At 40.5% G+C, this 25478-nt stretch overlaps 1 protein-coding gene across 3 annotated transcripts in view; it reads left to right on the top strand.

Annotated features, from left to right (window-relative positions):
* The window catches only part of scgn (secretagogin, EF-hand calcium binding protein), a 38688-nt gene extending 13745 nt beyond the window's left edge, over window positions 1-24943 (top strand). For all 3 annotated transcript variants that reach the window (XM_084385853.1, XM_084385855.1, XM_084385854.1), the window contains 5 exons: window positions 15595-15650; window positions 19555-19600; window positions 19720-19779; window positions 19938-20006; window positions 23537-24943. In XM_084385853.1, coding sequence (XP_084241979.1) covers window positions 15595-15650; window positions 19555-19600; window positions 19720-19779; window positions 19938-20006; window positions 23537-23665 — 360 coding nt within the window. In that variant the 3' untranslated portion in view covers window positions 23666-24943. The remainder of the gene's footprint in view (window positions 1-15594; window positions 15651-19554; window positions 19601-19719; window positions 19780-19937; window positions 20007-23536) is intronic.
* Window positions 24944-25478: the final 535 nt, after the last annotated feature.

The following is a 25478-nucleotide window of genomic DNA, read 5'->3' as shown; positions in this document are numbered from 1 at the left end:
GCGTCAACTATCCATCTGGATAGGCTCTGTTTCGACGCGGCTAGTCCCTTAGAATGCCCGCTGAACGAAACAAAGAGCTGCTCTGTCTGTCTGAAAACAGACGAGCGAGACACACAAGCTCTTAATGCCCTGACTGGGCGGAGGAGGCTCGCGCCTCCCTCCTCATCAGGGACCGGTAGGGCTGACAGGGAAATGACCTGCGCCCAGGGACGGACTGGGGCTAAAAAACAGCCCTGGACTTTCTCCCAAATAGGCCCATCATCCGGTCATTCGCCTCTAGCCGTGTGGGACAGACACTAGCCAGGATGTCCTGATACTATGCCACAATACTGTAGCCTATCAGACAGGTATTCACAGCAAGTAACATCTCAAAACCAATGATGATAATTGGGGTTGTGTTTATTAATGAAGCCTCAGCCTTCAAATAAAAACAAAAAATGTACAATGCCATAAAATACAAATAATGAAATGTCACTGGCTACAGTAACCCAAATTACACAAACTTCTAATTATAAAACATATAGTTAGGCTACTGTATACCAGGGATCTCCAACCTTTTTGTGTGCAAGGGCTACATCTAGAAGGAATGTTTATTTGTTATACTCCAATATTTATTATACATAACATGGTGAAGCTTTTTTACTTTTCACCATCATATGGGAAATAATAAAATATCTTGATATTCTGGTTCAGACTTAAAAGCGTTTAAAAAAAATCCTGAAAACTTATGAAAATTTATTTATTTATTTAGTTTTTTTAGTTTTTTTTTGTTGATTTTCTATAAACCTATTGTACGTGTTATCAAAAACAGTAGCCCAAACATTTAGTATAAATATAAATGAAAAAAATAAAAAAATAATAATAATAATAAACTGCCATAACTTCTAAACAAAAACATTACTGCATTACATTTAATACATTTATACATAACTGTATTAATATAACATCATTTTTAATAGTTAATTCATAAGTTTTGGTGTGTAATGTCTTCTAACTGGTTTGTTCTCGGAACAATGTTTCGCCTGTTTTTTTTTTTTTTGTTTTTTTTTGCGTCAATATGTTGAGAATATCAGCGCTGTTTCATCTGGCTTTTTACAAGCTTAAATCACATAGTCATTTGTGGTTTATAATAGAGATAGAGAATTCTGCGCTGAATTGAAATGGTTCTCAGTGGATCGCGCAGCTCTGTGTAATAATGTTCGCGTGATCGAGATCAGCTTTGTCCGCGATCGCTGTTTTTTGGGCCGAGCTGATAATGCGCTGCTCAGATCAAACAAGTTTTGTTCCGCTTTTTAAGCGTTTGCCATTTGATGTTTCTCATATGCAACGCAAATGACAGCGTACAATCAAAGAGAGTTGGGTAATTTTGTAGAGGCAAAAGTTCAAATTGAAACGTTTAGTTGAAAAGGTCGCAAAATTATACCATTTATTCGAAGTCTGGAACCCCGACGGCAAGTTGGGGCTATTTATAGAATGTGTTTAGCGGGCAACTCACAGGCACCACGTTGGAGACCACAGCTATTCAAATATAATGTAAGCAAATTTAAAAGTGCAGCCTTATAAAATGTCAGTGGCTATAGGCCGACTCTTCTTCCTCAGTTGTTGTTTTTTACACGTAGCATAAGTGATCATATTAGTGCCCCTGCTGTTGGCTGTTAATACTGCTTTATTAGACTTTTTTTTTTTTTTTTGTGCCGACGGCCCTCGGTTGGACGGCCGTTCTGGACTTTTCCAGAACGCACAGATTGTCAATCCGTCCCTGCCTGCGCCCTAAACGGTGTGTTGAGGGATTTTGGAACATAACCGTGCTTAGGTTTGAGTATAACTCTTGAGTCATTAGACCCAAACTCCATGCACGTCGCACTCACTGAGAGTGCGTGTAAGTCCCCTATGCGCTTCATTGAAGCGAGAGCCAGCAGAAACACAGTCTTGAAAGACAGGTGTTTCAGATCAATCGTCTGTAAAGGCTCGAATGGGCCACCTTTCATGGCTTCCAGCACCGTAGAAAGGTACCATACGGGGACTGAGGGAGGTCTGGGAGGATTCAGTCTCTTAGCTCCTCTAAGGAAGCTGATGACTAAATCGTTCCTTCCTATTGACTGACCAAGCGTTGTTCTCGAGAACGCTGCTATAGTCGCCACTTAGACTTTGAGCGTGGAAGGGGTCCTGCCCTTATCCAGCAGCTCTTGTAGGAAGTAAAGCACCTCCGTCACCCCACAGTCTGTGGGTGACACGCCACGGGCTGCGCACCAGCCCGAGAACACTGACCATTTCGAGGAGTAGAGACGTCTCGTAGACGGAGCTCTAGCCTGCGTGGTCGTGTTTAACACTCCTTTTGGGAGTTCAGCGGGTACCCGTTGATGGCCCAAACATGAAGGGACCACAATTCTGGGTGAGGATGCCAAATCGAGCCGTGGGCCTGGGAGAGGAGGTCTCTCCTCACTGGCACTGGCCACGGGGCAGTGCTCGCTAGCTGCATCATAACTGGGAACCAAGGTTGGTTTTTCCAGAACGGTGCTACGAGCAGTACTGAGCATCCTTCTTCCCTGATCCGCTCTATCACCTGAGGCAGGAGAGAGACGGGGGAAAAGCATAGAGCGGGCGGCGGGGCCATACATGAGCCAGCGCGTCCCTGCTCTTGGAGAAAAATTCCAGACAGTGAGTGTTTTCTTGAGACGCAAACAGGTCTACTTCCGCTCTGCCGAATTTCTTCCACAGCTGTCTGTGGGTGTAGAGACCATTCGCCTGCCGGAACATTGTTCCTGGACAGTCTGTCTGGTCCTATGTTTAGGAGCCCTGGCACGTGCGCTTCTCTCCGCGAGCGCAGGTTGCGCTGAGCCCATACCAGGAGGCGTTCTGCTAGCCTGTGCAGGTTCCGGGACCTGAGGCCGCCCTGGCGATTTATGTAGGACATGTTGTCCGAGCGGACCAGGACGTGGCGTCCTTTTATTTGGGGACAGAAACGCGTCAGCGCGTTGTCTACTGCCAACATTTCGAGGCAGTTTATGTGCAGAAGCTTCTCCCGTTCTGACCATTGGCCGAAGAACGGTCTGCCCTCGAGCAGCGCTCCCCATCCCAAGGTGGATGCGTCCGTAGACACCACCCTCACCCTCGAGGAAGTCCCCAGGCTTACACCTGATTGGTACCAGTCGTTTGCTTTCCAAGGTTTCAGAGCTGCGATGCACTTCTGATTGACCTTGAGACGAAGCAGACCGGAGGTCCATGCTCGGCGTGGCACTCGCGCTTTCAGCCAGAACTGCAGTGGGCGCATGCGGAGCAAGCCCAGCTGAAGCACTGATGATGCTGAGGCCATGAGACCTAGCATCTTCTGATATTTTTTGAGCGGGACAGATGCGGCGCAGCGGAAAGAGCTTGCTGCGCGCTGAATGTCTACCGTGCGCTGTGGTGATAGCCGTGCTATCATGGACAGCGAGTCCAGCTCTGTGCTCAGGAAAGATATCATCTGACTGGGGGACAGAGAGCTCTTCGCCCAATTGACTCTGAGACCCAAATTCTCGAGGTGATCGAGTAAAATGGTTGTGTGCTCTGTGAGCTCTGAGCGAGATTGAGCTCGAATCAGCCAATCGTCCAAATAGTTCAGTACTCGCATGCCCCGTAGTCTGAGGGGTGCGAGCGCTGCATCCATGCACATCGTAAATGTACGGGGTGCTAGGGATAAGCAGAACGGCAGGACTGTGTACTGATATGCCTGGCCCTCGAAGGCGAATCTCAAAGATCGCCTGTGACGTGACGCTATCTGTATTTGAAAATACGCGTCTTTCAGATCTATTGACACAAACCAATCTCCTCGGCGAATCTGCGCAAGGATTTTTCTGGTCGTGAGCATTCTGAACTGTCGCTTCACAAGCACTCTGTTCAGTTGCCTTAGATCTAGTATGGGTCTGAGACCTCCGTCTTTTTTCGGCACCAGGAAGTATCTGCTGTATAGCCCTCCTTCGCTCTGAACTTGAGAGAGAGGCTCTATGGCCCCTTTGTTCAATAGTTTCGCAACTTCGGCTCGAAGTAAATGTGCTACTTCTGTTTTCACCGTGGTCTCGACGCGCGCCGTATAGTGGCGAGGGCGTCGGCGAAACTGCAGCGAATAGCCTCCTTTTATAATGTCTAGCACCCACTTCGAAACCCCAGGCAGCTTTGCCCATGCGTCTGCATGAATGGCTAGGGGTTGAATACGAATCGCGCTCCGTTCGCTCAGCGACAGAGAAGCTTCGGCAGGGCCGTGCACAGACCTTTTGAGGGGCATGTGCTGAAACTGAAAAAGGGCACCCCCTCCCTTTTTTAATTTATTTTTATATCAAGATTATTTAGTAAGCCTACATAAAAGGAAGAAATGGTCACATCTTCATGACAAATTCAATAACACAAAATAATAGTCTCAAAAGCTTTAGATTTATTCACGATTAATAACAACCATAATTCAGCTTTGATCACAGAAATAAATTACATTTTAAAATATATTCAAATAGAAAACAGTTATTTTAAATTGTAAAAATATTTCACAATATTAGAGTTTTTGCTGTATTTTGGATCAAATAAATGAAGCCTTGGACTGAATTAAATCATGAATTACATTCTGCATGATAAAATATAAAGATTTCACAGTGATCTTCTGTAATGTTTTTTTTTTTTTAGTTACTACTACAACATTACTGTAGAAAAAACAATGTTTTACTACATTTTATACATGTGAGGACGAGCGGAGAGTATAGAATACTATAGATTAAAAAATTAGCTAGATAGCGAATACGTGCATATTAACAGGCTTGAATTAACCATAATTTAATATTATTACCATAACATGATTAGCCTAAATGTTAATAAATTAAGTGTATCAGCAATCATAAATCAAAGAAGAAATTTCTTAGAAATATATGTTACCTAAGTGACGAGGATCACTCGTGTGTGAAACAGCGCGGGGGCGCACCTGTTATCATTTTCCGATGGTAAAAACAAATTATATGTTGTTGTATTACTTATCAATATATAGTTTTTGACCAGCGAATGTGTGCAAATGTGCATTTTATTTTTTTGTCCGTCATTAAAACGGCGCCGGCGCCTGCCGGCATCACATTACATTTTCATAAACAGGTTACAAACTAGTTTGTTGTAGCTATATAGGCGGGGCGCTCAGTTTTTCCTGTTGTAAAATACATTTGGCCAAAATCGCATTTTATAAAAGATGAAATGCTACTGTATGCACGCACAGGCTATTTAAGTGTAGGCTATGTATTGGCTATGACTAGATGGCAAATGCTAGCCTAGACCTCTCTCTCAGGCGACGTCCCACATGTCTCAGTCAGTGAATCAGACATCAAATAAATAAAATATGAGCCTTTATAGACAGTGTTTAGTAGTACATATTCAAACAACAAGATATTTATTTACCCTTCGCAAAACTTCGTTCAGCTGCTGTCTACTGTGCGGCTGCTGTAGAACTTCAGTTGATTCAGTGAATATAGAGGGGGCGGAGTTATCAGCTTACTGACAGCTTGAGGATCGAATAAGATTTACACAAGCTCGTTTTAAGAACTTTCATTGGCTAAATATTTGTAAAACAGACAGACAGACGTAAAGGGTGACCAATAGCATTAATAAAAATAAAAATAAAACACCACCAAAAAAAGGGCACTTCGGAGTGTAAGGGCAAAAAGGGCATGTGCTCTGCACAGGTTGAGCCCTACCTGTGCACGTGCCTGAGCTTCGGTGTGCTGTAACATAAGCATCGCGCTTATGACATTTGAGGCAGGGGGCGCGCTGATAACAGCGGGCAGATTGCCCGCGCTCGACTCCTCTGTGGTGGTCAACCGAGAGGGGGAGGGCTGGGCGAGTCCCGTAGGAACTATCATGTCTGTGTGTGGATGTGGGCGCGGGATAGTGGGCACATTTACCACACTGAAAACATTGTCCGCTTGAGTGAAGCGAATGCACGTTGGTTTCGTTTTTACAGAAACCTTGAGACATGCAGAACGTAGTGTTTGTGGGCACTGGGTAGTGGGCACATTTACCACGTTTAATGCGCAATCGATCTGAGTCGATTTTATGTGCGCGAGCCCTGTGTGACGGGCTGTGCTTGTGTGTAGGAATGGGCACTGGGCAGTGGGCATTTTTTCTACACATAAAACACCATCGGCCGTGGCCGGGACACCAGAAAATTCACTCTTATGGGATTTATCTGGGTAGCCGTAAAAGCGCCGTTTGTGTGCAGGCAAGCGTGCTGCGTCGCCGACTTGCTTACTGCAGAATACACTGGAACAGTCACATTTACTGGAACTGAACGAGCGAGAAGTTGCCATAGAAACAGAGAGCGTCAACATGCCGCCGTTTGTTTGCAGGCGTGCGTGTATTACAACAGGCTTGCTCACTGCAATATTGACATTTCCAGTCGCCCGAACTTCAGAGGGGAATGAGAAATGTGTGAGAAATGGAAGTCGGCCCGGCCGCAGCGGGACTAAAAACACTCTCTTCTCCTTTCGCCAGTGACGCACGGGAACCATAGAAACGGTGTTTGGGTGCAGGCGAGCGGGTTGTACAATGCGCTCGTTGGCTGCAAAATGCACATCTGCAGTCGCCTTTCATGGAACTGACAGAGCGAAGCATTGGCGGCATAATTTATCTGCCGTTAGACCGGGAGATCCGGAGGAGCAGTCTCGGAGAAGGATGCCAGGTGAGTCCTAAGAGTCACCACAGGCAGTAACTAGCTCGCAGTGAGGGCAGTCGCCGTCAGCGAGCGCGAGAGCTGCGTGATCCTCAGGAAAGGGGCGTCTTGAAAAAGACACCCGGCTCTTTTAGTGCAATGAGAGTGTGTGTCGCGGCGGCGAGCACACACACACATACACAAAACACAGTAGCAGAGAAAGGATATAACGCCGGATAGCACAGCAGGAAGGCGACTGAAGGCGGCGCGGCCAGCGGCTTCAGAGTGTCGACTCGTCCCGCTGAAAGGCTTTTTCAGACGGCGCGGCTTCTCTCCGGATCCAGCGATGCGCGTGCTTCGCTTGAAGGATGAAAAATCAGATATCAGCTGCCTGCGAGCTGTATTTATAGGCCTAGGCCACGCCCGTTTCGGCGGGATGTGACGCAGCGGGCGCGAAGCGCCCTCATTGGGTCTGATGTCACGCCATGCCTCGCTCGATAGGCTGCTGCAGTTGCCGCAGAGCAGCCAATGGGCGCGCGAGCTGTCTTGCCTATGTCTGTATGCTGCCGCAACGAGTTTTGCATTATTAAAAAATTAAGGATAATTTTTGGCTTCAATATCTCGCGGAAAAAGGATTTTCCCCTAGCGTAAGATATCTTACGCAGTACGAGAGACCTCTCGTAAGAGAACCAGGCTCTGTCGCCAGTTCTCCTCTGGCCAACAAACAAACAAACAGTGTATGATTATGATTCAAGCAGCATTACAGGTCAGAAGTCAGATTGGAATCGGTATATTTATCCAGTTCCATCTGGTTGAAGATCGGATTCATCACCCTGGTATGGGACGGGCTATGTTGAGGATCTGTGCCACTGGCTGTCGTGTCAATGAGGTCTTCACAGGGGATTGTCTAGTTGACAATCTCTGCTGACACTTCAGGGCTGCATTGTGGTCGTGTCTAGGCACAGGTCCTCCATCTGATCTGGGTACGGCCCAGATCCGGCTGACTACAGTAATCTCAACATAAACAGAGAGACTAATATTAGCGTAGATGCCATTCTTCTTATGATGTTACAAGTACATCTGGTATTATAGGAAATGTTCCTGGTTCCGGCTGACCTAGTTTATGCAGCCTATAGAAATTGATAATGTGCTATGTGTATGGCAGGTAAAAGAGATGTGATTTTAGTCTAGATTTAAACTGACAGAATGTGTCTGCGTCCCGAGGAAGACTGTTCCAGAGTATGTTCCAAAGAGGAAAAGGATATACCACCTGCGGTTGATTTTGATATTCTAGGAATTATCAGCTGGCCATTTTGAGATTGCAATAGATGTGAAGGACTATAGTGAATTAAGAGCTTGCTCAAGTACTTGGGAGCTAAACCATTTAGTGCTTTAAGTAATTAGCAAGATTTTAAAATATATACAATGTTTAATAGGGAGCCAATGCAGTGTTGACAGAACTGGGCTAATATGGTCATACTTCTTAAGTAAGAATTCTAGTTGCTGCGTTTTGGACCAGCTGTGGTTTTTTTATTCAGTGTGAAGGGCAACCACCCACTAGACTAGAGCATTACAATAATCTAGCCTTGAGGTCATAAATGCATGAACTAGAAACGTGGCTTTCAAATAAAAGATTGGTATCAAAGAGCACAACCAGGTTCCTAATTGACGACAAATACTTGACAGAAAAATCCATCAAGTTTTAGACAGTATTCTAGGTTATTACGTGCAGAGGTTTTTGGTCCAATAAGTATAAGTATGTAGCCTGACGTCGTCATACTCAATTCTAGTCAGAATGTGAGTCTGATACTTTTCCATAGAGATTTGATTATGGGGCGTGTCTCAACCAAACCAGGAAAAAAAAAAAACTCTGCACTCAATTGGATAGACCTACAACCAATCAGAGCAACGGAGTAAATGACGCATGTTCTTCATTCATATTTTCAACCAACAAAATGTCGCGGCTCTCTGTTCCTCTTTTAAAATGAATGCGCTGTCGATATAACAGACGCGATGGCGGAATCTACACATGATGTTTCATAAACAAAGTTCGGGAGGAGCACGTACAAATAATCAATCCAATATAAACTTGTCATCAAACAATACCATGTCTAACGTTACCCTATCTATCAGCATGAGGAAGCATATTCACTCTGTAAACTTACCTAACACTCCTTGACAGTTTTTCAGCATCCCTCCACCACCCCGAATCCTCACTCTTGTCTTGTTCTCTCACAACCAGGAATACGGGGGAGCATGGCTACCGAGCCCACAGCCCTCTCCTCGGACAGCACGTCATATACGCATTTATTCTATCGACTTGTTTGTGTGAAATCTTATAAACGCATTTATTCTATCTGACTTATTTGTAAATGTGAACTCGTGAAATCTCAATTCTCCAGCAGCAGTCGTCTTTGTTGTAAACTAATTCAAATCAAGCGCTCTTTGGTGACGTGGACGATTACGTTGCATTGCTCATCTGTCCATCATCGTATAAAGCCCGCCCTGACAATTTGATTGGTCCGAACAATTTTTGTTCGGGCATAATAGCTCCTCAACGGAGCGAGTCCAGACCGAACTTCCCGACCAAAAAATATTGTGGGCGGGGTTCGGGCTGGCACCCAGGCTAATAAGTATGATAAGTATGATTTGAACCACGCCAATGGAATTCCACTAATGCCAACATCATTTTCGAGTCTATTCAAAAGAATGTTGTGGTAGATGTTATCAAATGCAGCACTAAGATCCAGTAACACTAATAGAAAGATGCAACCATGGTACAAGATGGTAAGAGTTATCATTAGTACTATGATACGGTTTAAATCCTGTCTGGAAATCCTCACAGATACCATTTCTTTCTAAAAAGGAACATAGTTGTGATGATACTGCCTTTTCTAGTATCTTTGAAAGAAAAGATAGATTCAAGATCGGCCTGTAATCGACTAATTAGGATCAAGCTGTAATTTTTTAATAAGCTGTTTAATAATAGCCAGCTTAAAAGTTTTCTGCAAAAGATGAATTAATGATATTAAGAAGTGGATATGACCTCTGGAAGCATCTCTTTCAGTAGCTTAGTCGGTATAGGGTCCAACATGCATGTTGATTTAGATGATTTAACGAGTTTAGACAATTCTTCCTCTCCTATAGCAATGAATGAATGGAACTTTGAACTTTGAATGAAATTGAAGCTTTATTTTTCGTTAATTTGGCCACTGTGTCAAATAAATACCTGGGGTTGTCTTTGTTTTCTTCTAAGAGGGTAGAAAAATAAGCAGATCTAGCAGTTTTTAAGGCCTTGCTGAATGCAACAGTGCTGTCTTTTAACGAAATGCGAAAAACTTCTAGTGTTGTTTTCTTCCAGCTGCTCTCCATTTTTCTGGCTGCTCTCTTGAGGGGCCTGAGTGTGCTCATTGTAACACAGCGTTGGACTATTTTCTTTAATCTTTTTTAAGCGCAAAGGAGCAACTGTGTCTGAAGTACTGGAGAAGAGAGACAGTAGTTTCTGTTGCAACATCAAGTTCTTCTAAACTATCTGGGATGCTGAGGAGATTAAACTGATAAGGAATATTGTTTAAAAAAACAATCTTTAGTGGTAGAAGGTGATATTTCTACTATATTTGTAACAGGGAGTCTCATTGTCAAATTCAGAAATGTTAATTTATGCATTCATGACCTCAATGCTAGATTATTGTAATGCTTTACTGGGTGATTGCCCTGCAGACTTAAGCCCAGAGTATACTTAGTTTTTTTACACGTACGTTAGCCTTTCAAAGCATACTCCATTTGATAGTGTGCACGAACGCAGGTGGTTGACACGTGCTCTAGAAAGTTTCATTTGTGTCCAGTGTCTGCGTCTTTTTACGTCTAAGTTATGACCGATAAAAATGTCTTTGTATTCTTTTAAACTAAAATTGTGTCTACTGTATCTCATAAGCCCCTCACACAAATCCTCTGGCCAGAAGATAAATGGCTCCCGCCTGAGCTTAATTTCTCCCAAGGTTTTTTCTCCATTTCTATCACTGATGGAGTTTGGGTTCCTTGCCACTGTCGCCAAAAGGCTTGCTTAGTTGGGGACACTTAATATTCTGCAATATTATTGACTTGAATGCACTGACACTAATGGATGAGAACTGAACTGAGCTGGATTAACTATTTTCCTCATAACTGCTTTATAGATGAATTGAACTCTCCATAATTGATGAACTTTTCACAGTTATTAAACTGAACTGAATCAACACTGAACTTATTTCAACTTAATAACTGTTTAAAAGTACTATTGTCTTTTTAGAGCTGGTTTACAGCGGAATTGAATTGATACATGTTGAATCATGTTGTTTTCCTGTTTATCATTGTGAAGCTGTTTATCAATGTAAACAATCCATATTGTAGAAAGCACTATATAAATAAAGGTGACTTGACTTGACCATCAGTCCTGGGTTTCGGCACTATTGTAGTATATTTTGTGAGGGAAAGAAGGATTGGGGCAGCAAGCCAGTTGTACTCAGTTGTACTGTTTTTTTTTCAAAAATAACCAAACATAATAAAACTCAACAAAAAGCCAGCTTTTCAGCAGTATTCTCTAGTTCAATTTCAAGGTCAGTCCATTTGTCTTGTGCTCTCTCTCTCCTCAGGGCCCTTTCACACCTGAAAGTCCGCACCAAGGTCCGAACCAAAGTTCATGTTTTGATACATTTAATACATTTGGTTAGTTTTGGTTTGGTTTCACATTGCAATTATTCGAGCGCACTAAAGAACTTAACATGACGTACTTGCACCCAGTCGTCATCATCTAAATGGGCTGCATTAACATTGATTGGTTTGTAAACGGACGTGCGTCTGACGTCAGCGTGTTGTCAAGTCAAGTTTTTTTTTTGAAAAATACTATGAGAATCGAAAAGCTGCTGTCTAAAGCAGTGGTTCTCAATTGGTCTGGCCATGGGACCCTCATTTTCCCATGGCCATTAAAGGGGTCATATAATGGTACATGCACTTTTACAAGTTGATTGCACTGAAATGTCTGTTGGCAGTGCCTGTACACAACCATCCTATCATGATAAAAATCCATCCAGTGGTTTTGTTTTAATCTCCTTATATGTTTGACCATCTCTGAAATGAAGCCGTTCGATATTGTGACGTCATAAGATCGTACGCCCCTCCCGCTATTGTGATTGACAGCCGTGTTTCAACACAAGACCCGCCCTGAGCAAGCTGTGACAGCCGTCGTCATAGTAGTCCGCCATTGTTGATATGCTGGAGTAGAATGGCGTCTAAGCGATTGTGGTGTTCTGTTCTTAGATGTAATAAGGAACACAGCAGTCATTTGGATGTTCCTAAATCCGAGCCGTTGAAGAAGCAGTGGCTGAGTTTTGTTTTTGAAGCATATGCCCAAAGGATTGACGCGGGGATTCCCTCACGGGGATTCCCCACGATCGTCTGTGCTTTCATGTCTGTGCTTTCATGTTTGCGCGAATCATTTCACACCAGACAGCTTCACAAACGAGAAAAAACGGATCGGTACCAACGTGTTCCTGCTGAACCTCCAGAAGATGTGAGTGTAATGTTTTATTAACCTTTATATTAGTATTTATATTAATCTTTGCGAAATTTGCAAACCTTGCTGCAGGCTTCACGATGAATGCGTCTAAGGTTTACACTCAGGGTACATTACGGCATGTTTTCTATGTACGACGTTCTCAATATAATTCATAATCCCACGTTTATAACGAATAACACGTGGTTATTGTGTTAGATACGGTCAGAGAATGTCTAATACGGTGTACCCACAGAACAGAGGGGCGGGGTGAGCAAAGCTCATTATCATTTAAAGACACATGCACTGAAACGGCGTGCTGAAAACAGAGCTGTTTTTGACCAGGTAAAATTAGTGTTTTCTTACAATACTAATGAGAATTTTTAATTAAAGTATATTACAAACTTTTAATTTAGACCCTAAAGAATCATATTAGCTTGTACAAAAATGGCATTATATGACCCCTTTAAGCTACGCCTCAAATTTTTTGATATTTGAACCAAATACATTTTTTTGGGGTCGTGACCCACTGGTTGAGAAACTGATCTAAAATACACTACCGTTCACAAGTTTGGGGTCAGTAAGAATTTTTTTTTTTTTTTTTTGAAAGAAGTTAAAGAAATTAAAGGGACACTCCACCCATCTGCATTAAGCTTTGCATTGTTAGAAACCCAGTCATACTGTTGAATGGTCGTGCAACACTCTCTCATTTTCCCCTGAGACGGGAGAAATCCGTTATTTACCTTTTACACTTCCTCCTACAATGATGCAAAAATCGTCATTTTGCGTCATTGTAGGAGGAAGTGTAAGAGGGGGGGATTTCTGTTGAGACTACAAGCACTAGTTCCTCATCTTTCCCAGGGGGCGGGACCCGCTCACGCTACAGACCTATTACAGATCAGTGGGTGGGACTTTACTCTCTGAAACTGAAAGCAATATCCTCCATCTTGTTTGAAGTTAAGCTAACAGGCGCTGTGGAGACAGATGTAAAGTTATGACAATAGCGGAGGAGAGTGCTCAATATGATATAGAAGAAGAGGATTTCGGAAGTCTGATGCTTGAATCAGGTGTTTGTGGCTACCTTTACAAGCCGCATTATAGCGAAGAGCAGCCGAGGCAGAAGACCTGCCTGCCGCGGACGAGGAGCCCGGACTGGCTCGAGTTAGGGTGGACTGGTGGCGCCGGTGATCTCACTATGCAACTCATAGACTGTAAGATGCAACTACGAACACAGAGATAGAGTCCGTCTGCGGCAAAGAATTTCAACGATTACAATTTCTCCTGGACGAAATCTCTGAATCAGACGAGGACACGGACATTTGTGTTGAGAACTATCCTAGTTTCGCACCGCATATGTTCTGACTGAACATCCAGGTACCATGCAATAATTCACCTTTTCGAAAGAAATACAAACGAGGAGTAATGAGTTCGCCAACTAACTAGACATTTTGTGTGAATGTGAAATGAATTTCAAGCTCTGGTGGTAGCTAGCCTTGTAGACGGAAGAGTGATTTCTCTTATTGGCAGATATGCGCTTTCTGGATTAGTGGGAGTGGCTTGCGGAGCTGTGCAATGTGGTGCATTGTGGGAGTTGTTGTCTTTCATACAAATGCGTCCTGAAGTTATTTTTTGTCTTTCCTCGGTCACGAAGGCACCAAATTCAAAATTTATTTTACATTTCGACTACATTAAATAAAACGACCCACTTTAAATAAAAAACAATGTTCAAATGGGTGGAATGCCCCTTTAATACTTTTATTCATCAAGGACACATTAAATTGATCAAAAGTGACAGTAAAGACATTTATAATGTTACAAAAGATTCTATTTCAAATAAATGTTGTTCTTTTGAACTTTCTATTCATCAAAGAATCCTGAGAAATAAAATGTATGATGGTTTCCACAGAAATCTGAACTGTTTTCAACACTGATAATAATCATAAATGTTTCTTGATCATCAAATCATCATATTAGAATGATTTCTGAAGGATCATGTGACACTGAAGACTGGAGTAATGATGCTGAAAATTCAGCTTTGATCACAGGAATAAATTACACTTTACTATATATTCACATAGAAAACAGCTGATTTACACTGGAATAATATTTCACAATTTTTACTGTATTTTTAATCAAATAAACACAGCTTTGGTGAGCAGAAGAGACTCTTTTAAAAACATAAAAAAATTTAGCGACCCCAAACTTTTGAACAGCAGTGTATATCGGTTTATTTTTCAAAGGTCAACTTTTTTTCATATTCATTTTCAAATTATTTCTTTCTAATTTAGTAAATATGTAAATAAGTATACATTTAATTTCAGTATTTATGCATGTGTTTTTACTTTCTTTTTTGGTTCCCAATTCTGGTATGAGTACCCCCAGCATTGCACATTTTAGATGTCTCCCTAAACATCTCTAAGAATTTTATAAAGAATGCTTTGTGCACACACACACACACAAAAAAAAGTATTTATTTACAAAATATCTTCACTTCTGCATAGATCTCAGCCATGACGCATCCGTGTTGTGTTGATGTGAGAGCAGATATTCTCACGATACAACCCATCCTGCAAGAGAGATTGAAGACTGTAAATTGCCTGTTGAAGGCAAAATTAGGTGGTAATTTTTAAGGACTGAATATTCTAGAAATGAGGTCTGGAAAGTTGATATGGGTTATTACATTTTTAATAATGAAATTGTGTGTAAAAGTGAACATTTTCAATTGAAATATTCACCGCTTAAATAACCACGTTGATTTTCAGCCCCTATAAATGCAAGCTATTAAAATACTTAGAGGTCATTCCATCTGCATGATTTTTATTTGTTGTCTATGTATACATACAAATCATTGTATGTTTTTCAGCATCTTGAAGTCTGAGTTATGCTTTTTTTAAGATCCTGAGTATAGTGGTATATTAACTGTTCATTTTTTAACCACATTATTATTTGTATAATTACACTAAATTAACATGTTGAATTAACAGCACTAGTTTTTATCATACAACAGTGCACAATCCTTTAAAGCAAATTAAACTTTAAAAAAAGTATATACACCATCCATCAGTGTATATAGGTACACTGCTCTGTTAGTGGCTAAGGTCAGTTTATTGTATAAGTACACTCCAAAAATGAATGATACTCCTCACTCAAGCCTCTCCTAAAGTGAGTAGTGTTTGGCTGGTCATGTAGTTTTTATAAGCATTTCATGTTAGTTCATTTCATGTCGGTGTACTTCTTTTTTAAAAGACTGTAGCGATAAGTGCAACATTTAGGTATGAAAAATTGACTGTGTAAAATGACTGCAAGTGCTCTTATTTTTTTGTTTGTTTATTTTTGTGTTAATTTTCCTTATTTGAGTCTAACTTGAGTAAATGTTTTTCTAAATATGAACACTTTTTTTTGTGTCTTTCAGATGAACATTTTTGACAAAAACAAAGATGGCAGATTGGATCTTAATGACCTGGCTAGGTGATGTGTGTTTAATGATAGCACTTTTGTACTGTACATGTGAAGCTGTTTAGGCATTGGTATTAAGAGTGAGTATGGGTGTTTGTGTTGTTGAAAGAGAGAGGCAAAGGCTCAGTGCCAATTGCATAAAGCACCGTTAGTGTAATTAGGGCCCAAGCCCTAAGGGGTGAAGGGCCCTATTGGTTTCCTAAGGTACAATTTTTTTTTTTTTTACTGTCACTTTTGGGGCCCTTATCATGCTCAAAACCTCTTGCAACTTTGCACACACATTGGAATCGTCAGCCATCAGGGCCAGGCACAAGTTGATGTGGGGTGGGGGCGGGGGGAAGTGGTGGAGCTCTGTGGCGCAGCCTTTTATATGGTTGTACCCCTTTTTAAACTACAGTAACCAAACTTCATACACTTAAATATCTTATTGGGCCAAAAAACTTTCACACTCTTTAGCCAACAGGAAGTCGGCTATTATGGGTTGTTTCAAAAATGCTGGAATTTGATATACTCCTCCTAGGGGATTCTTCCAATCGCCACCAAACTCAGTCAGCATGAGGCCAAGACAGGGGACTCTCCACCACTATTTTGAAGTGCGGTCAACTTCAAATAAAGGAAGGAAGTTTATGACAGACCCTCGAACCCTCGATTTTGACTGAGGGAGCGAATCTACTCAATGTGTACAATTCAGGCAGATAGACTTAATAGACAATGCAACATGACTGTGATGTTACAGCAATTTACCACCACCCCACACAACTCTGGTGTATGATATTGGAGTTATTTTGACATTTAACCACATTTAATACTTGTAGCTACCTTAAGCTGACTTTTTTTTTGTTACACCGTTATAGTTTATTGTATTGTAATCATTTTCAGTTGTGTATTTTTCATGTTTTATATTTAATGTAAATATGTGAATATATTAACATTTCATATTTGTTTATATAAAAAAAGTCCTATAGAATGGTGTGAAACTAAATTATAATGAAAAAAACTAAAAAATATATCAGCCTCATATCGGATTCCAAGTGATCAAGGGCTTAGGTTGTTGCGTTTTAATACATTGCAGGGGTTCCGCAAGCGTAATATACTAGTTGTCGACCAGTAGACATGGGCAAAGTCTTAGAAATTAGCATGTAGGGGAGGGGCTCAGTAGTGCCAACTTCTGGCTAAAGTGGGGGGTTAGTTTTACCTACAGTCACCAAACTCGCTACATATATTGTTCTCAACGAGCCAGATAACTTTCTAATTTACAGTCACTAGCTCTGACCAACAGAGCTCTGTCAGCTATTTTTTCTTGCTATTTGGTTGAAAGAAATAAAATCATATGTAATACATGTTATATAATAACCACAAATGCAAGCAAGAGATCCACATATTCGGCAATCCACAAATGCACGTGAGAGATCCACACACACACACACACACACACACACACACACACGGCAATCCACAAATGCATGTGAGACACGCACACGCACAGCAATCCACAAATGCATGAGAGAGATCCACACATGCACGTGAGAGATCCACACACACACACGGCAAACCACAAATGCATGTGAGACGCGCACACGCACAGCAATCCACAAATGCATGAGAGAGATCCACACACACAAGGCAATCCACATTTGATAGGATCCACAAATGCACGGGAGAGATCCATTCCAATCACATGGATTGTACATTATTGTCATTTGTGTCTTTGCTTACAATCTACAAAACCTTTTTCACCTGTAATTTCATGCACAACAAATCACAAGTCTTTTGCATTGGTGTTCTGCCTTAAAGGGTTAGTTCACCCAAAAATGAAAATTCTGTCAGTAATTACTCACCCTCATGTTGTTTCAACTTTCAACTTCGACTTTCGTTCATCTTCGGTACACAAATTAAGATATTTTTGATGAAATCTGAGAGCTTCCTCACTCCTTCATAGGGTGCTATGTAATTTCATATGCTGGCCTAGAAAAGTTAGTGACTACAAGGCCTCAACCTTAAGTTTATCAAGTGAAGACAATATTTTTTGTGCGCAAAAAGCAAACAAAAATAATGACTTTATTCAACTATTCATTTTCTTTTGGTTGGACCTCTGACGTGAGTTCACGAGAGCGCCACGATGCATGATTATGATGCTATTTTCGAATTATGATGCCGAATCAAACTTCATTGCATTATTTTCCTGTTATCACTGTCAAGCTGCTTTGAAACAATCTGTATTTTAAAAAGCGCTATATAAATAAAGGTGACTTGACTTGTATTTGTGGAATCTTTTGAGATGGTCGCTCCGCAGCCTTGATTCACAAATGCGCACAAGCCTATGTTTTTTTTATATAATTATTTAAAAAGTGGGGTCCCTTATGGGAAAATGTAGGTCCCATGGTCAGCTTAGTTGAGAACCACTGCCCTACATTACCTGCAAAGATGTGATATGGTGTCTTCCTCCAGAGGACGCTACTTATGAGACTTGTGAGACAACTGAACTCTAAACATTTAATATTTCACTAAATATCATATACATAAATGTAAATATACAGTAGAGTAAAACCAAGCCTGTTTTTTTATTCTTGAACAAGAGATTAAAATATATATTAAGAAAACCATTCAGATAACAGGAAAGTGAGTCTTTAAACCCGTATGTAAAGTGTGAATGCTTCCACATAATTTCGTACCCAACAAAGTAAAAGATTTCTTTCAAAATAATCCAAAAGTTTTACCGTCAAGTCAGAGGTGCAGGAAGTAGGGGTGTTGGATTTTCACAGGATTGTAAATGCAACGCAAATGTTTGTTCATTTTCATTTATTAATTTTTAGCATTTAGTACCTTATTTGTAATAAACACTTTAAGACTATTGGGCTATTAAAAAAAGTTAATGCATCTCTACCCCCTCTACTCCTAAATGCAAGTCCACCTTTGGTGTTGTGTAAGGTAGGCTGTTTTTTTTGTTGTTGTTGTTGCTTTGCAGGATGTTTTATTGTATATGACAGTGTAAACAGCTTAATAACCTTTTATTTACCAGTCCATTGCATTACGATTGCAAGCAGTATCAATAATGTGAAAATGTGATGTGCAGTCAAATGTCCTCGTTTGTGCTGTTTAAATGAGTGTTCTCACCGATATGCTTGCTGTGCTTCATGGAGTGTGGATCTCTTGCGTGCATTTGTGGGAGGTTTAGATACTGTTTTCACTCCATACCTTATGACTTAGGGAGGATCTGTTTCTATCAGTTTTAATGACAAAATAAAGGCATAGAACCAGTTTATTTGTAGTGCACTGACAACATAGTTTTATATAGTAAGTTTAATAATAAGGTTAATACTATTATTTATTACAAAAAAAAAATAGAATTAATACTTATGGACTTAACTGCATATGATAACTTTACACTCATTTGAAAGTAGCCTATACCATCCTATGACATGAAATTCATCTGAATTTAAATGATCTCATGGATGTCGCTGTTGTGGTTCATGGTTATAGTGGCACCAGTACTGGCTGCAGTAAATGTGGCATATTCAAATAAAAAAATAAAAAGCCAGTAGATTGTGAGGGTTGTGGCAGCCTGTAATCGAGTCTGGGATGCGGGTCCGTCACTCATCTCTGTATGCCGTGGTGTCGGACAAAGAAAAGAAGAAAGGAATATATTTAGCATTTAATGTTAGTGGTGATGATGAGGTGAGCATCAGTGATCGTGCCGCTCCACGTGTGGCTGCTGGTAGGCGATCGAACAGACAGGGAGGTAGTCACTCCGTGAATCATGCCAGTTGCTTTTTCTTATCTTGTTTTTTTGTCATATGTTATGCTGCCATATTACTCCATTGATACCATTAATATATTTCCAGACGTGTGAAATCCGCACGTGCTACCACAATGTTTTCATTGCCTGCCTTCTAATTTAACTGTAATACCTTCCCAGAATTCTGTCTCTACAAGAGAACTTCCTGTTGCAGTTCAAAATGGATGTTAGTACTTTTTCTCTAATTTATTTAGAGTACTTTATCTCAATTTTTTCCCCCTGCTTGTGACACTCAAATTTAATGATAAAGTGCATGATGCTGTCATGATTTCTTGCCCTCCACAGGCCAGTAGTCAAATGGAGAGAAAGAGAGACTTTGAGAAGATCTTTGCTCACTATGATGTTGTAAGATTTTTTTAACCTTCAATTCACTTTGCATCAATCTGAGTAGACTGATGATTTATTACTTTATTAACAGTATGTCTTGTTTATTGTTGTGTATGAGTATCACATTAGATACATATCCTGATGTTCCATCACTTAGTGGTTGGCTCTGATTCTAGAGTAAGACTGGAGCACTTGAAGGTCCAGAAGTGGACGGGTTTGTCAAAGACATGATGGAGCTTGTCAAGGTAAGTGATCGATTGTTGTAATAAAGTAATAAGATAGGGAAAAAAAATCTTGGACCGGTTCCCACAACGCACTGCCATCTGGGCTTTCGCCAGCTGGGTGATGAACTCAGCGGTGCCTGGCGGTGGTGCTGGATAGCCCTCGGTGGACGGCTCGACACTCCGGCTCCTTTGGACAGACGGCAGGAGTCCCCTGTTCCCTGCTCCTCCCCATCATGGTGGACGGCAGCAGGCTGCGGCCCATGGCGAATGGCGGCGACTCCTGCACTCCCTCGCGGATGGCAGTCGCCTCTCTCGGCAGCACCGCCTCGAGCGTCCATGGCGACAGGCTCTGCACAGCCTTGCTCAATGGTACCGCGGATTCCCCACAGCGGCGATGGCTCTTTGACAGCGCGTTCCTCCTTCCTCACGGGTTTTGGCACCAATGTAGCAAGGTTAGATGTTGTGGGAAGGAGGCGGGAACCGGCAATCAATCAACAACTTTAATAATGAAATAACCAAACAACAAAACGAAAGTAAAAGACAGCAGCCCCTCACGGACGACTGCTGTTACATATAATAAAACATAAGTCCAACTAAAACAGTCCAGGCCTGGTCCTCTCTCGATCTTCCCTGTCGTCGCTCTCCCTTTTATGCTTCCGCTCCTCTGTGAGAGATAAGAGACCGGTGTGTCGCGCAGGTGTCGCTCATTATCAATCACACCACTCGTCCTGCTCGCCACAACGATGTTATTAAAAAAATAGAAACCTTATTTAAATAAACATTTAAATAAGTTCAACAAACATCAACTAGCACGCACTCGCTAGGATAAACTTCGATAAACGTGAAACTTCAGGACTGAACTGCACTACACTACACTACAAAAGCCCAACAAAAAGTCCCCAGCATTCAGTAATATAACAGTAATTATATTTATAGGCCTATGTATGTTAAGATGAACTCTCAGAGAAGAGGCAGGATCCAAGTGCAGAGAAAATTTATTAGAAAAATGCCAAACAAACAAAATAACAAAATAAAAGAAAATCCAAAGAAGCAGGGAGCAGAACTGAGAAACAACAGCACAACATCCTACAAAGGAAAAGACCAGACAAAGAACACAGGAAACACAAGGAATTATATAGGGAAACATTAACAAGATAAAAAGACAAAGCTGAACATAATCACAACACTCATGAGCACAGGCAAAGGAGACTGGGAAATTAAGTTCATAATGCAAAAGCACAAGAGTCAAGAGGAGTGCCCTCTGATTGAGATCAAGGGCACTCCAGCTAGGCCTATAAAAATAATTCCCTAACCAGAGGCGGACAGAGTACACAGCTTCATTACTTGAGTAAAAGTACAGATACCCCTTGCTAAATTTTACTCAAGTATAAGTATAAGTACTACAGTCAGATGTCTACTTAAGTAAAGTTAACTCTGGCGAGTTGGGGCCACGGGTTTGCACATTCCCGGGATGGACCTGCTGCGTCTTCATCCATTGTTTCGTCCATGGTTTCGTCTCTTATCTAAATCTGACCATGGAGTTGACTTTGGCGGAAAGCTGAAGGTGATTGCTGATAGGCTGTCCCAATCAGTGGCGCCTGCACAATCCAATCACGTTTGAGAGGGAAACAACAAATTGAGGGTTTCTGAGATTTTTCTTTTTTCCTTTTTTTTTTTATTTTTTTTTTTAGAAGTAGTAACGGGTACTCACGGTTATGGATAGAAATGTAGTGGAGTAAAGAGTACAATATTTGCCTCTCAAATGTACTTGAGTAAAGTCATGAGTACTCCCCAAAAATGATACTCGAGTAAAGTACAGATCCCTCAAAATTGTACTTAAGTACTGTACTCAAGTAAATGCACTCTGTTACTGTCCGGGTCTGTCCCTAACCATGAGTATTAAATATCAGCATGTAACTCATTCTGCATAATTTGTGCTCTGGAAAGATCAAATCGTATGGCTTTGTTGAGGAGGGATGTGCTTTGACTTTAAGCATTCAGAATTTTCAATATCTGATTTTTTTCTCTCTTTTTCAATCTCTTTTTTCTTATTTTCAGTAGGGCTGCACGATTAATCGCAGTTTACATGAAATCGCACTTAAACCGATTTGGCTTATCACGATTATGAAATCACAAAGGCTGCGATTATTTATTTTTTTAATGCGCAGCTTGTCATTGATGTACGGCTCTGTAAACACTGCTCCATCTTAAAGCATTGTGGGTTTGAGTCACGTATAATGTGCATTTGAAAAATCAATACGTGTCAAATATCTTTCCAAACATGAGAAGCATTTATGAACCTTTTGTCCAACAAAAGACAACATATGTTGTCTTTTGAAAAAACACATGTTTTTACTCCAAACTCACTTCGTAACACGTTTGAGCATCCTTCTGTGAGATGATGTGGCTTCTTACACAGAATAAGGCAGTCGTGTGTTTATTAGTCATGTTTAATCAGTCAAATCATTTTAATCTTCTTTTTATTCAGCTACAGCAATGATGCCCGATAGGGATTTCCTGGAATGATATGCATTATCATACTTCTACATATTTGGTGTGTCTGCGTGAGACGCCCTCTGGTGTTCAGATGGAGCAGCATTTACTATCGATCAGCCGTTCTGCACTGACAAGCTGCGCATAAAATAATCGCAGCCTTTGCCAAATCGTGTGCGGTTTCATTGCTGCATAATCGTGCAGCCCTAATATTCAGTGAAGGTGATAATTTGGTTGTAAATTAGTTGAATATGGCGCTCTGTCAGTAATGTAGTTTGTAAGATTAAAGAACAATTTAAAGATGACAGAGACCACAGTGCGAAAAGGGCATTATCCAATTTGACTCATATGCATAGTTTCATTTGAGCTGTTTTTGCAGTAGTTTGGCATAACCAAATGATATTATAACCGAGCTAAAGCTATAGCTTAAAAATGCATGTCTATGAGTGTTAAACAGGTGGTAGCATTTTGATTAAAATATGTATTTTCATGCATCATATAATGTACACAAAAACTAGTTTTATAACAATACTGTAATGGGATCTTCATAAAAGAGTCTTTTACATAGGAAAAATACATGAGAGTAATATGTTACTGTATTGAGAGGACCGAATGTGTGTGCTCTTACAGAACATTCTACCTCTGACCTATTAACTCTTGGATTGTGACTTTCTGTTTTACAGCTGTGGACAAACAAGCTTATATTGTATACACTACTTTACACTACTTTTATACTTGTGTACTATAACATGTATATACTACACTTTTTTTCACACAGAGCATACACAAATAGTTTCTAAAAGGTTCATCTAGTACAACATTAGGCTTAAGTATTTGGTTAATTTGCATTATTAACTGGAAATTAAAAATGAATTGCTGGATTCTTAAAATCCCCAAAAGGGGTGTGTCACTAATTCTTTATCAAAATCTCACTCCAGCCAGGCAACCAAAGTTGGCAGCCCTGGTACAATACTACTAATAATTGTCAATAGTGGCATCTGTTTGTGACATCTATCTCTCTATTTGCCCCTTTATTCAAACCCCCTTTTTTTTCTCAGCCCAGTATCAGCGGAGTGGATCTGGATAAATTCCGTGAGGTTCTGCTGCATCACTGTGACATGAATAAAGACGGAAAGATTCAAAAGAGTGAGCTGGCCCTGTGTTTGGGAGTGAAGCTTAAGCCATAGTCCTCACATGCAGACTGAAGTTCTCCAATTTGCTAAAGATCACTGTATTTCAATGCTGTATTTGGAAGGTGAAAGCATTACATATAACTTGTGTATCGCTTGTTTGTTTTATGTTATTGTGAAATAAATTTAAGGAAATGTATTCACTTTGATTTTAAAACCATCCACTTTTGCAACAATAAAAGTATGAAAATGAAAGGATAAAAACAGACTTTGATTTGGTTCCATGGTTTACATGGTTTGATTTCATGGATGGTAGTTTTTTTATTTTAAATGTACTATTTGTTTTGTTTTTTTTGTTGTAAAAATCGGCACATTCAGATTTTTTATAGACCTTATCTACCACATAACTGAAAGCTGTCTCAGTGGAACAGTTATAATATATTTTGAATCAACCTGAAAGAAAGCAAAGAATATTTTGATCATTCAGCTTGAATTTTGGTTAAGATCATGTATCCATTTACACCTGCAGACTGCAGTATTACAGTGTAAATGAAGTATAGCAGGTGAACCATGGAGAGAGCCATTTACCAGTTGCTAGGGTGTTGGGTTGCATTCTGGGTCGTTGCTAGGATGTCCCAGGTGGTTGCTAGGGTGTTTCTAGTGTGTTCTGGGTGCTTGTTAAGTGAATGCTAGTGTGTCCTGGGTCATGTGTCTGGGTCCTATGATATTGAAATAAATATGTAACCCAGTAGAATACAATTATACAGGTAATGGGTTTATTTCAGTGTATCTGTTTTTGTTTAGTTCTAGCCCAGAGATAACATTCGAATAGAGTATACAGCAATAGATTGTGATGTATGAAATGTGTGTACGAATGCCTTTAAGGACGCTATCATACTTTAAAGTTTGATTGATAAACACGTTTACTATCTTACTGCGCCATAGTATGGTTTGATTGTACTAGCCTGTCCAATAGAAATAGAACGACTAAGCTGATTAAGATTGCTTCTAAAGTAATTGGAGTTCAACAGATATTGCTCCAGAACATTGTTAAAGAATGGGTTGTTAAAAAAGCCTACTCGATAATCAACTGTTCATCTCACCCATTACACAAAGAGTTTGTAATGCTCCCATCAGGCCGTAGATATAGAGCAATGGGGGGGAAAACCAAGAGGTTCAAAAACTCATTCATACCAACTGCTATTTTATTGTTGAATAGCCTGTAACCATTTGCCTTTTTTAACTTGTCTACTTGTGTGTTTTTGTGTTTATGTGATGTGTGGCACCTGTGCAAAATTAATTTCCTAAGGGATAAATAAACTAAACTGAACTGAATTGAACATGTTAAAAACTTGGTTTTAACCTACAAATTAGGTCTTTCTTTATTTTATTGGCTTATGAGTATTAAGTCCCGCCTTCACTGGTGTGTAATTTGAGTGGTTGTTCGAGAGAGATTAGGGGAGAGATTTACAAGTGCAGCCGATCAGAGAGAGAAGCTAAGAGATTGTGGTAAAGAAAAGTTGTTTAATCGATAATACATCAGATTAAAATATTGAATTGTGCATAGTAACGTGTAAGACACATGAGTTTTGAATGAGTGTTATTTGTTTAGAATCTGAGTTCTCCATTTATGTTTGCTCGACATAGCACTTTCTTCATTCTTTAGCTTTATAGATCGCTAATACAGATTGTGTTTCAAGTTATTCTAAAGATAACTGGTGACAGACACAAAGACTGAAGACACTTTATTTGGGGTTTGTTGATCTGTGTGTTTTTTTTTTTTTTTCACAGAACAAAACAAAAGGAACATTATCTGAGACAAGTGATAAAATAAGAATAATACAGAGAAAAATAATAATAATAATAAATA

This window comes from Rutilus rutilus (assembly GCF_951802725.1).
Source record: "Rutilus rutilus genome assembly, chromosome: 17".
In the NCBI taxonomy this organism is placed as follows: domain Eukaryota; kingdom Metazoa; phylum Chordata; class Actinopteri; order Cypriniformes; family Leuciscidae; genus Rutilus; species Rutilus rutilus.
This window is presented reverse-complemented; position numbering and strand designations above follow the sequence as displayed.